We start from the raw sequence: 12,878 nt of genomic DNA, 5'->3' as shown, positions 1-12,878 counted from the left end.
CTCCGGGCGGCTTACAGAAATAAAAATTAAGGAAGATTAGAAGCAAATAAAACACAGCAGATTAAAAAAAACACAACATGCATCCAGTCTAAGCGGGGCTGGACCTTAATCAAGAGGTCAACAGCCCCAGGCCTGCCGGAATAGCCAGGTTTTGATAGCTTTTCGGAAGGCCATGAGAGTGGGTAGGGTCCGGATCTCTTCTAATTTGTCCTGAACCATTAAAGATGTGGGTGGCACATACATTTTCTAGATTAATAAACAGAGGACAAAGTAGCCGCCCTCTTTCAAATATCTCCTTTCATGCACAAAGGCCAAAGTCTAAGAGGGGACACATGATGTAGCCATTCTAGCCATCACTAACTTTCCTGAAATTAAGGTATACTGTATCTACAGCATTTCCCCCCATCCACTAGAATGCACGGGGACTAAAGAATCAAAGTACTAAAGGAGCAGTGGTTAGAATGCAATATTGCAGGCTAACTCTGCCCATTGCCAACAGTTCGATCCTGACCAGTTGAAGTGTGACACAGATTTCCATCCTTCCGAGGTCAGTAAAATGAGCAGCCAGATTAGTGGGGGCGATAAGCTGACTCTGTAAAATGCTTAGAGGGGGCTGTAAAGCACTGTGAAGTGGTGTGTGTGTGTGTGCACGCGCACACACATACACGCTAGTGCTATCCCCCAAAAGTGGGAGGAGTCATAAATCTCTTCTCCAGTCACATGGAAAACCAAAAGGATTACTTTTTCATTTGGGAAGGGGGTGGGGGAGAGCTTTTATTACATAAAAGAGAAATGGAAGAAAATGGATTTGAAGATTTGTTTTTGCTAGCTGGACATCTCAAATCTTCCCATCAGACTTTTGTGTGTGTGTGTGTGGCCAAATGATCAAGGTAGCAATTACCTTAATTTCTATTCAAAAAGGAGATTTAGCAGAAGTTAACAGAAGACGCCAATAGTGGGACCAAATGAAAAGAGAAAAAAGCATTTGGTTGCAATTATTGTTGGTGCAATTCTGACACTCCCTCACGTCAGGTAATTTGACTGACAATAATTTTGGATTGTGAAAGCCGCCATCCATTAAATAAATTTGATCAAGGTAGTAATTATCTTAATTTTTATTCAAGAAGGAGATTTAGCAGAAGTTAACAGAAGACGCCAATAGTGGGACTAAATGAAGAGAGAAAAAAAGCATTTGTTGCAATTATTGTTGGTGCAATTCTGACACTCCCTCACGTCAGATAATTTGACTGACAATAATGTTGGATTGTGAAAGCCGCCATCCATTAAATAAATTTCAATTTTGTTAATCGTCCCAAGCTAATGTATCCCCCTCCTAGTGAATTTCTAAGGCTTCCTTTAAAGGGAGAAAAATTGATTTGGCATGATTATTTCAAGGTCACAAATTCACAGGCGATGGAATGAATAAAATGACTGAGTGACAGCTTTAGAGGGAAAGAAGGCTTGTCAACTTGAAACCATCTCGCTGAAGACAAAAAGCTTTCCCGTCTTGCAATTAAGGCAAATGCTAAAGCATTTTCCAAGCCATTTTCTTCCACTTTTTACCCTAATGGCCAATGGAGACTGTCTGGGCTATACAGAAAAAAATGTTTTTTTAAAAAAAATAAAAAATAAAAGAAATAAAGATGCCTTACTTTAAAATGTCAAATTTCGTTTCGTTACAACTGTCTAGCAAAATTTTTAGCCTTCGGAGAATTTTTAGCTAATGGATCATTGGGAAAGAAATAATTGGGGGGGGGGAGATATATTCTTCTTCTAAAAATAAACTGTTTATCACCTTCTAGAAGAATTAACCCATGATGCAATGCCCATTTAGAAGGCATTTTTGTGACAGCCTCCTAGGGGCTGCATAAGTTTTCTAACGCTTCAAAAATTGCTGGCAGAGTTTAAGTCAGGGAGTCGGGGCTGACTGAATGGAACTCCAGCCTTTACTGGACGGATGCCCTTCCTGACACATAGGTGGAGTTCACAGCAGACACTCATTGTGCCGGGAGAGAAATGTATCTGTCACTACCTAGGACCAAACTCACAGCCTCCTGATTGTCAGGTGAGATCTCCACCTCTAGGCCATTGTGCTGCTCTGTTGTGCGATTAAATGTTTGCTCTAAATACAAAGCCGTTGTTATGGCCTGTTGGCCCCTCCAGCGGCCGAATCAGAGGCGGCGGCAACATGGGACTCAGGGCCCGGCATCAAGGCAACCTGAGAGCTCCGAGGGGGGAGAGGGAATGGAGCTGGCAGAGGGGGGGTGCGGGGCCGGAACCTCGGCCATCCGCCAGCCCTCAGATGGAAAGTCAACAGCCCCCAGGTCTGGAGGTGGCTGGTGAGGAAGCGGAGGAACAGCTGGGTCCAATCCCTGATGTGTGGATGCACAGAAGGCAGAGGAGAGGAGAGCAGTGGAAATCTATGGGCTGATCCTTGGGAAGGAAGAGCCGCTAGCAAAGCTCCACCCTAGCTCTGGAGATAAAGGGCAGGGGGCAGAGATGAATAGAGGTGGCAGACCAGTGGTGGGTTCCGGATCCCGTTGCAAGCAGTATGCTGCAACGGGGCTCGGCGTCCACACGCACGAGCGCATGCGTACTTACCATCCGCGATGCTCCAGCTGCTCAGCGGAGCGCAGGCACCGTACGCTCCATGTGCATGCGTGAAAGCCCCGATCGGCCCAAATACGGGTAAGGAGGGGGGTGGGCCCACCGGAGCACAGTACTGGAACGGTACCTGGTGCTCCTAACAGGCACCGGTACACCCATACCGGGGGCGTACTGGTCATATCCCACCATTGTGGCAGACAGTTATTCATCTGTCGAGGTGGCGCAGTGGTTAGGGTGCAGTACTGCAGGCCACTTCAGCTGACTGTTATCTGCAGTTCAGCGGTTCTAATCTCACCGGCTGAAGGTTGACTCAGCCTTCCATCCTTCCGAGGTGGGTGAAATGAGGACCCAGACTGCGGGGGCGATATGCTGACTCTGTAAACCGCTTAGAGAGGGCTGAAAGCCCTATGAAGCGGTATATAAGTCTAACTGCTATTGCTATCTTTCGGACGGATGGACGGACTTGTTAGCCTGCGTTGAGCGATAAACTTTTTGCTGGGGCTGCTGGCGCTCCTAATGAAGGAATCTTTTGAGTTCACTTCAGAGCGTTTGTCATATTTAGGGATCTGGGTCAGAACAGCCGTGTTGTTTAATGACCTTTAATTTTTCTCGAGAGACAACCCACGTGTAATTCTGTACAAGCAGATTTTCACGAAGGACAAAACCAGGCGACTCCTGATCTTCCCACCTACCTTCTACTGCGAGAGTACCCATTTTGGACTCGAGAAAGTCAAACAAAGTGCTTGGAGCAGATGGCCTGGCGTTTCCAAGTTCTTCCTCATCTTCAGGTCTTATTCGGCCTCTCCCCTTTCCTTTTCCTAAAGATAAGCCACACAGCCTAGTTAGACAGGGGAAAGAAACCGAGTCTATGTTGTAAAGCATTTAAAATCATTATATTTTACATTTCCTTTAGAAATACAGTGAAGGCCTATGCCAGGGATGGCTAACCTTTTTAGTGCCGAGGGGCCAAAGCATGTGCACGAAGCCCCAAAATGAAATGTGAGCGCCCCGCCCCCCCACGCATGCGCAACCGTCCCTTGCACATTTGCCCTGCCCACGGCCCATTTTTGGCTTCCAGGTTGGTGCAAGAGGCCTTCCTGACCCAAAACGGGGCACATGCACGAATCCCCAATGTGCAATGCAAGCGCCCCCCCCTCCCCGTGCATACGCCTCCCCCCCCCCACGCATGTGTGGCAGTGCCGCTGTAAGTCCGAACGGTCACTGAGTGAACTGTGTAGTAAGTTGAGGAGTAAATAAATCTGTACCGTAAGGAAATAAATTTGTACTCCAAAAAAAAAAAAAAAAAAAAACCAGATGCTACAAAAATCCTTTTCTGTCTGATAGATAAATGAAATTATACCTCTAGCGGCTGGTCCTTGAGCGGTGGCTTGTTTATTGCTGTTGAGGAGGAAATTTAATGCCGCTTCAAGGTTGTTGCTATTATCCATGAGTGCCTGCCGGGCGGCTTCCTTGCTAAAGCCCATTTCTGTTATGTGTTTGAGGGCCTTTTCATCCACCTGCGAGAGAAATGAGCAAACATAAAGTCAATTTGAAGATGAAACAAAACAAGACCCTTGCTTTTAAAAAAGCAAATAAAGAAAAAAATATTGAACTGTTGTTTTATGTGATTGATTCATTTTTTCCTGAATATTACTCAATATTTGCTTTCTGTAAAAGACTCTGTTGTAAGCGGGGGGGGGGGGAGTTTTGGGCTAGAACCAGGGGTGAAATGCTACTGGTTCGGGCCGGTTAACCGGTAGTTTAAAAATTATTTTAAAAGTAAAAAAAAATCACTTCCCAAAATCACACGACACATCTGATTGTCGCACAGCTGGTTGTCGGAACTATTTTTTAATTTTTTAAAGCATTTTTTAAACTATTGGTTCAGGCAAACCAGCCCAAAACCAGTAGCATTTCACCCCTGGTTCCTGCTCTCTAGCTAATCTAAATCGTCCTTCCTTTCATTGAAATAGCAATGCCCAATTCTGTAACTGTTCTTCGTGTTTCAACCTCCAGTACTGTTCTGTCCCAAGCCTCTAATATATACTGATGCAGACTTGGCTGTCTGCCACAACCAAAGAGGGAGATAAGCAACCCCTTGGCTAGGAGCCCAGAAAATTATCTCTTTGAAAACAAGGCTTGAACTCACGAAATTCTCCCAATCTTTCTCTACGTCTGGATTAGTAAACTGTTGTTTCCTGCAAAATTCCCCTCCCGTCGCCCCACCTATAAGCTCTCTGGGAGGGGCCAATCAGTAGCCACCTGTTCCTATTTCCTTCTGTGAGCCTTTTTCCAAAGCTGCTCCCTCCTCCTCGCAGCCCTATGCATACCTACGTCAGGGAGAGCCTCCCTCTGTTCTTCCTCACTGCTCCCTGACTCAGACGCCATCTGGTGGCCAACAGGCCTCTCTAGTTCCTGCTCTGACTCTGAACACCCCCCAAAGTCTTCCTCAGCCTCCAGGGCAGTCCCACAGTGTTCATCGCCGTCAGATTCCACCAACAGTTCAGCCGGCCGCTGTTGGGCCACAACAAGTACCCTAATCATCTTTGTGACTCTTCTATGCACTCAGTAATAATAACTGATTGAACACCATGACAGTTTCATACTATGTGGTTATGATTTATAGGGTGTCCTCCCTGAGCAGGGCGGTTTGGACTAGAAGACCTCCTCTATTCTATTCTATTCCTATTTCTATTCTATTCTATAGTCCATTCTATTCTTCATTCCATTATTCTATTCTATTCTCCATTTTATTCTTCATTCCATTATTTTCTATTCTATAGTCCATTCTATTCTTCATTCCATTATTCTTTTCTATTCTATTCTGTTCTGTTGTTCTGTTCTATTCTACTCTATTTTTCATTTCAACCACTCTAATCTACTCTACTCGTCAGTCCAATACTCCACTCCACTCTATATTTAAATTCTATTCTTCATTCCAATTACTCTACTCCACTCCACTCTAATTTACTTCTACTCTAATTCTATTATTATATTATTTTTTTTAGAGATGTGTATCTTACCAATTCACGATAGACACCTTCATTTTTTCCTTCAGGCTTCGTCTTCTCTTTCTGGAATACGTCTCTGCTTCGACTCCCTCCTGCATTCAAACTGAGGTTGCTTCTCGTGTTACTTCCACCGCCTCCAAAAGTCTTGGTCTTTTAGAAAGAGAACCTTTGTTTTAGCAAGGCCACCTCTATGTACTTCTAAAGTGACTTGAGAAGCACAAGCTGGTCACAAGCATTCCTCGACTTACGACCAGAATCGTAAGCCCCAAATTTCCACTGCTAAGCGAGGCAGTGGGTGTTGAGTTGACTTTTCCCCAGTTTTACAACTTTTCCTGCCACGCTTGTTAAGCGAACCACCACAGTTAACACAGGGGTTAAGGGAATCGTGCCTAAGGGAATGCTGCAATGGTCGTTAAGCATGAAAATGGTCATAAAGCCAGTTTTCTCAATGCCATTGAAACTTCAAAGGGTGGTTATCTCCGAAATAAATGGTTTTAAGTCGAGGATTATCAACGTTTAACATTTTGGGTTGGGAAACAAGACCACCAAACACCTGATTGGCAAGAGTTGAAAGGACAGCTGGTGTAGGTAGTCCTTAACTTACAACCAGTTTATTTAGTGACCTGGGCACTTTTTTATTAGAGGCACTGATAAAATTGAATTTTGCATACGACTTACAATTGAGCCCAGAATTTAGTTGCTAAAGTGAGGCATTCGCTAAGTGAGTTTTACCCCATTTTACGATTTTTCTTGCCACAGTTGTTAAGTGAATCACTGCAGTTGCTAAGTTGGTAACCTGGTCGTTAAGTGAATCTGGCTTTGCCATTGCCGTTGATTGCCGGAAGGTTGCAAAAGGGGATCACGTGACCTCGAGACACGGCAACGGTCATAAATAGGAACCAGTTCCCAAGTGTCCCAATTATGATCATGTGACCATGGGCATAATGGAAAGGCCGTAACTGTGAAAAACTAAGTCCTAAGTCTCCTTTTCCAATGCGGTTGTAACTCTGAATGGTCACTAAGTGAATACTGTAAGTCGTGGACCACCTGTTTGGTTCATTAAACTGATTATTGAAAATGGAAACAATTCCTGACATAACAATCAACCAATCAATCTATTATTACAGTCTTAGGTCAGACAGCAGAACAAATAAAAACGCTCAGTAAATATGCAATTAAAAATTCTAGTATAACATAATAAACAACAGCTAAAATCTATAATAAAATCCAGTCCGTCGATGATACATGCTCTAACTATGCTACAATTAGAATCCATAACCTGTGTGGCCCGTTTTAGGTTCAACGCTAAAAAAGAAAATTGATTGATTGGTATAACAGAATAACAAAGTTGGAAGGGACTGTTGTGGCCCACCAGCAGCCAGCAAAGTTGACACCAGATTCAGACACTGAAGAAGTTGGGGAGGAAGAAGGGCCATTCCTGGAGTCTGGGGAAGGCTCTGATGAGGGCTCTGTGTCGGAGGCAGAGACGAGGCCAGGGCTGTATGCCAGTTATCAGCTGCCTTCGTAGTCAGACATCAGTGAGGCAGACAAACAGCTGGAGCCTGTTCCTAGTGTGCACATGCGCAGAGTTGCCAGATGAAGGGAACAGCTAAGGAACAAGGGTTGACTCGGGAGTAAGGCCACAGGTGGACGGTGAATGGCCCCTCCCAGAGAGAATAAAAGAGGAGCGAAAGGGGAGTGGAGTTTGCAGGAGACAATTAGTTCATTCCTGCATTCTTGCCAACTATTGCGGCGTCTGAAAGATCTCAGCGTGGCCATTCTCCAAGGTTGATAAAGGTCGGTAACTGTGAACTACCTTGAAAGACTGTTGTCTGGGACTTTGCTGGAGAGGAATTCACTGTCAATTAAATAAAAGGGGGTTTATTGCAATGAGGACTTGGCTTCGTGCTGTGGGAAAACCTCAGAATAGGAGGTTTTCTAGTCCAGCAACTGGCATGAATTTACGACAGTTGCAATGTCCCGGAGTCGGACTTCGAATGATCATTAAATGAACCGTCGTTAAGTCGGGGACTACCCGTATTGTCTCAAAACAAAAGGACAAGACGCATTCGTTTCTCACCTCCTTGCTTTTCGCAACTTCCGCAATAGCAGCCGTCCGCTGTTTTTCAAATTCGTCGTTGTCGCCCATCGGCTTCGCCACGTTAGTCACCTGCAGGGTTTTCCGGCGGTCTAATTCCTTGCTGTCCACTTGAAGCTGAGATACGCATCGCTGGCGGCACAAAAAGCAGACTTCGGTAAGAGGTAAACCTACGACAGCTACAAATATTCTCCTGTCCTTGCTTCAGCATATTTATTGCGCAAGGCGTTTATAAATATTACATGCTTTTAAACGTCTACTCCCCCCCCCCAAAAAAATAATAATAATATTCCAATGATTTAACACTGCAGGAGATTTTTTAAAAAAAACAAACTGTTGAAATGATAGAGAAGTCGTTTTTCACAAAAGACAATTGCGAAGAGATATTTCAAACACAAGACAACAGTGTGAAGAAGGCAAAGAGGATGTCCAAGGCCTGAAAGCATATAGTACCTGTCCAAAAGGGAGAAAGGGGGGAGGTCCTCCTTCTGTTCCTATGTTGCTTCGGTTGTGCTTTGATAAACTCTGAAAAATTAAGCAGTTTTCGTTAACAGAGAGTAGCGTGTAAATTACTGACATCGTTTAATGCTGTTGCCCAAAAGGTTCTTGCTGCTTGAATGCTATAAATGTTCGGAAGATTCTACACAGAATCTGTTCATTAAAGAGAGGGGAAGGCTCGAAATCACTGAAAACACACATAAGTGTACAGATACACACACACATACACAGACACCTAAGGGAAAAAAATGGATGTTCACAATAACGTTTAATGGCATGGCTGACTGCCCTAATCTCTAAGAAAATAAGTAAAATAGATGATAGATAGATAGATAGATAGATAGATAGATAGATAGATAGATAGATAGATAGATAGATAGATAGATAGATAGATAGATAGATAGATAGATAGATATAGATGATAGATAGATAGATAGATAGATAGATAGATAGATAGATAGATAGATAGATGATAGATAGATAGATAGATAGATAGATAGATAGATAGATAGATAGATAGATAGATAGATAGATAGATAGATAATTGGTTGGATGGATGGATGGATGGATTGATGGATGGGTAGATAGGTGATAGAGAGATGGATGTATGGGCAGACAGATGGAATAATAGATTGAATGATAGATAGATAGAATGATGATAGAGAATAGCATTCATCTGGTAATGTAGCTGCATATTTTTTCCCCCTTGGAAAATCCTTAGGAAGTAGGATTTATACAAATTAAAGGATCCTGCTGCAAAGTCCTCTAAAATACCATCAGGCGTGTCCAAGAAATAATTCAGAGGAAACAAGCAACTGTTGCTTAGAAAAAGAATGATATGAATGTTGCTCCATTTTCTCTGCATTTTTATCTGATGCTTCTGAATATCAATAAAATTGACCTGATCCTAAATTATCCAGATTGAAATACTGCCTTTTTCGTGGGAATGTTTTCAGGGGAAGATCGATCAATTAATCAAGCAATCAATCAGAACAGAACTGGGATGGGGCCTCAGAGGTCTTCTAGTCCAACCCCCTGCTCAAGCAGGAAACCCTATACAATTTGAGACAAGTTGTATTCAGTCTCTTCTTAAAAACCATTCTTCTGCTTAACATATTTTTCGGACTATAAGATGCACCATACTAGAAGACACACCTAAATTTACAGGAGGAAAACAAGAAAAAAATTGTTTTTGGCTTCCGCACGTCCGATTTTTGCCCTCCCAGGCTCCCAGAAACACTCGATAGTGCTCTGTATGGACCATTTTTGCCCCAAACGGGTCCGTTTTTGAGCTCCCAAGCCCTCCACGCATCACATTTTTCAATTCCCGAGCCTCAAGAAGCACTCTGCAGAGCTTCACACAGCCTGTTTTTGCCCAAAATGCATTTTTGGCCTGCAGAGTGCTTCTAGGGGCTGGGAGGGCAAAAACATGTCTCGTGGAGGGCTTGGGAGCCCAAAAATGAGCCTGTTTTTTTGGCAAAAAAACAGGCTGTGAAAAGCACTGCAGAGCGCTTGTGGGGGTCGGGGAAGGCAAAAATGTGATTTGTGGAGGCCAAAAACGCCCGTATTCAGTCTATAAGACGCACCTAAATTTTCATCCACTTTTAAGGGGGGGGGGTGCATCTTATACTCCAAAAATACGGTAATTGTTATCACTGTTAGGACGCTTCTCCTTAATTTCAGATTGCTTCATCTTCTTGATACGTTTCCCTCCATGGCTTCTTGTCTTGCCTTCAGGTGCTTTGGAAAATAAGTTGACCCCCCTCTTCTTTGGGGCAGCCCCTCAAATACTGGAATGCTGCTATTGTGTCACCCCTAGTTCTTCTTTTCCCTGGAAAAGAATATATCTACATAACGTATCTAGATCTAATCTAGATAAAATATTGGCGTCGCTGCAGTAAAACGAAGTAAAAACACATCATCCTTAAATGTGTCCAACACGCCACCTGGAGTTTTAACATTTTTGGCTTAAGGTGGGGAAATGTTACCTCACCCTTTGCAACTCCCATTTTTCTATCAGGTGCTCCACTTCCCCTCCAAGAACCACCGTGTTGCTGTCATCCAGAAGGAGAAAGCCATTTTTCACTTCCACGATTCCCAGCAGCTTAATTTTTGTTCCGGGAGGGGTGTTCAGACTACGTGGAAAAAAAAGAAGAAAGAATAAGAATATAAGTGTTAGGACGAGATGGCGTTATTCAAGTTACAGTGCTCTATGTCGGGTGCTTAGATCTGGCCCGTGGGGCCGCCTTGAAAACAGCGAAAGACCAGCCCGTGGTGCCTCTGCCAGCGAAAATGGAGCGTGGGAGGGCCGCGTGCTCCATTTCTGGCTGGGACGGCCTCCTGCAACCCTTTGCCAGTGAAAACGGAGTGCGGGAGCCGTTTTCACTGGCAGAGGGCTCGGGTCACAGGCACAGAGGTGGATTCCTACCGGTTAGGCTGAACTGGTAGTAACTTGGCAGCCTGGGTCGCTGGAACCGGCAAAGACCCATGCCTGCCATGCCCCCAAACCGGTTGTCCTTCACGGCCGCCATCTTGTTTTTCGGTTCTGCGCATGCGCGGAACAATTTTCAGTGGGGAAAAAAATTGATTTTACAATTTGTGACATCAAGCTGGCCATGTCCACCCAAGGTCAACCACAACCCTGGTGCAGCCCTCAACGAAATCGAGTTTGACACTCCTGCTCTAATTCAACTCAAGTGCGACAATCCAAATTGTTTTATGCATGTTCTCTGTTAGTTCGAAGCCTGGCTGTGACCAGCATGCTGAAAACCGTACTGCCTTGTTTTAATGAGTCGATAAAAATAACACCCTCTCTGCAAGTAAATAACTAGTCTGCATTTTACAAGATAGCTGAAAGCCATGGAAAAGATGTGGGCCATCATTATCACTTCGTCCAGGAAGTGTCAGAATCCATCTCTGTTCTCTTTCTGACAGCGGCCTTTGAAAGCATGGCTTGCTGAACAATTCCCAACGCGCGTATCCATTGTTTATTGTCAAAGCAGGGAAACGAAAAAAAAACACGATTTCAAGCCACAAAGAACATCCATCATTTTCGGCCGCCAAGTCCATCCATCAAACGGACAGAATATTGAGGAAATCAGATCTCAATAATTTCCACGATCTAACTGAGGTGATGGGAACCTTTAGACATTGTGGGTGCTTCGTCCCTGGAGGTTTTTAAGAAGAGACAGTCACTTGTCTGAAATGGTGTAGGGCAATGGCGGAAAACGTTTTCGGCATGAAGTGCCAAAACTGGAACACGCACACACGCATGTTGGAGCGGCAGAAACCCGAAAACCAGCTGGCTGGTGCACATGTGCGGAAACCAAAAGAACAGCTGGTGATGGCACGCACGCCTACAGAGAGGGCTCTGTGTGCTACCTCTGGCCCACATGCCCTGGGTTCGCCATGACGGGTATAGGGTCTCCCGCTTCAGAGTTGGTCTAGAAGACCTCAAAAGTCCCTTCCAGCTCTGGTTGACAGATAGTCTGAAACTGGTGCAGTCCAAATAAAAGCACATCATTTTTTTAAAAAATAAATAAAACTTAATATCTAAAAGGTTAAAAACTCCACTTAATCTCAAAAGTAGAATCTGGCTCTTTCCCCTTGCCCAAATCTAAATTCAAACTACTCAGAAATTTTTGGACGTAATTTTATTAGAGAGATTGTCAGCCTCTGCTTCGCTTACTTGCTATCGGCTGCCGTAGAAACGGGGAGGGTGGGGGCATGGTATTTGGGATGGGAATAAATGGTACAGGAGGTGATATGGAAAAGGGAGCATTCTTCTCACCATCTTCTGCGCATGCTGGTGGCCGGTGATTGGACCTGGTCAAGGTCAACCGTCTGGCATACCAACATGATGATGCCTTTTGGAGATGCACCCCACATGACACCGAAGGGAGTTGCAGATTGGACACAGGGGTGGGGTTGTTGGAGGGAGACGGTTGGGTTATCATTTGATATGTACTTGTTCGCGCCTTTCTGGCTCAGATCCAGCTTTACTTTCTCTGCTATCTTTTCATAACCAGTAAAAGTATTTTAATTCCATGAACAATGGAGTTGGGAGTTTTCTTTCTTGTTTATTGATGGAGGCACGCCTGACAGAGATGCTTGTAGCCCGAGCTTTTTTCCTGCTATTATTAGTGATGCTGGGTCAATTCGGTTCCACCACAAATGCGCAAACAACAAAAGCGCGCCTGACTAAACCGCGGTGACAAAACCGCGCCGACAAAACCGTGCCGACGAATGAGCGCTGAAGCGTGCCAACAACAGCGCGCTGACAGAAGCGCGCTCTAAACCTAACCCTAAACCTAAACCTTACCTTAACTTAAATCGCGCTTCTGTCGGCACGCTGTTGTCGGCGCGCTGTTGTCGGCGCGGTTTTGACATCGCGGTTTTAGCGCCGCGGTTTTGTCGGCGCGCTTTTGTCGTTCGCGCATTTGTTGGGTCACGGGTCAATTCATGTCCTTGGAATTATTATGCATGTATTATGTATTCCACAATGAAAAAATAAATAAATGCACTGACTTCTTTTTTAAAGGGAATAGGAATGTTTCAGTTTTTTTTTTTTTAAACCCAAGAGTTGGGAAGCTCCGCGAGCCATTTTCACTATTCATCTATGCGTGTAATGCGTTAATAGTGTTTTCACAGCGTCAGTAAAAAGA

At 44.3% G+C, this 12,878-nt stretch overlaps 1 protein-coding gene across 1 annotated transcript in view; it reads right to left on the bottom strand.

Moving 5' to 3' along the window:
* Positions 1–12,878, bottom strand: part of TDRD3 (tudor domain containing 3) — a 58,847-nt gene that overhangs the window by 26,496 nt on the left and 19,473 nt on the right. The window contains exons 5-10 of the mRNA XM_087726815.1: positions 10,208–10,349; positions 8,170–8,241; positions 7,699–7,848; positions 5,631–5,768; positions 3,968–4,124; positions 3,300–3,425 (exon numbers count right to left, since the gene is read on the bottom strand). Of these exons, the coding sequence (XP_087582941.1) occupies positions 3,300–3,425; positions 3,968–4,124; positions 5,631–5,768; positions 7,699–7,848; positions 8,170–8,241; positions 10,208–10,349 (785 nt within the window). The remainder of the gene's footprint in view (positions 1–3,299; positions 3,426–3,967; positions 4,125–5,630; positions 5,769–7,698; positions 7,849–8,169; positions 8,242–10,207; positions 10,350–12,878) is intronic.

Source organism: Thamnophis sirtalis, unplaced genomic scaffold (genome assembly GCF_051295495.1).
Source record: "Thamnophis sirtalis isolate CommonGarterSnake01/CBP01778 unplaced genomic scaffold, rThaSir2_p1.2 scaffold_12, whole genome shotgun sequence".
NCBI lineage: Eukaryota > Metazoa > Chordata > Lepidosauria > Squamata > Natricidae > Thamnophis > Thamnophis sirtalis.
This window is presented reverse-complemented; position numbering and strand designations above follow the sequence as displayed.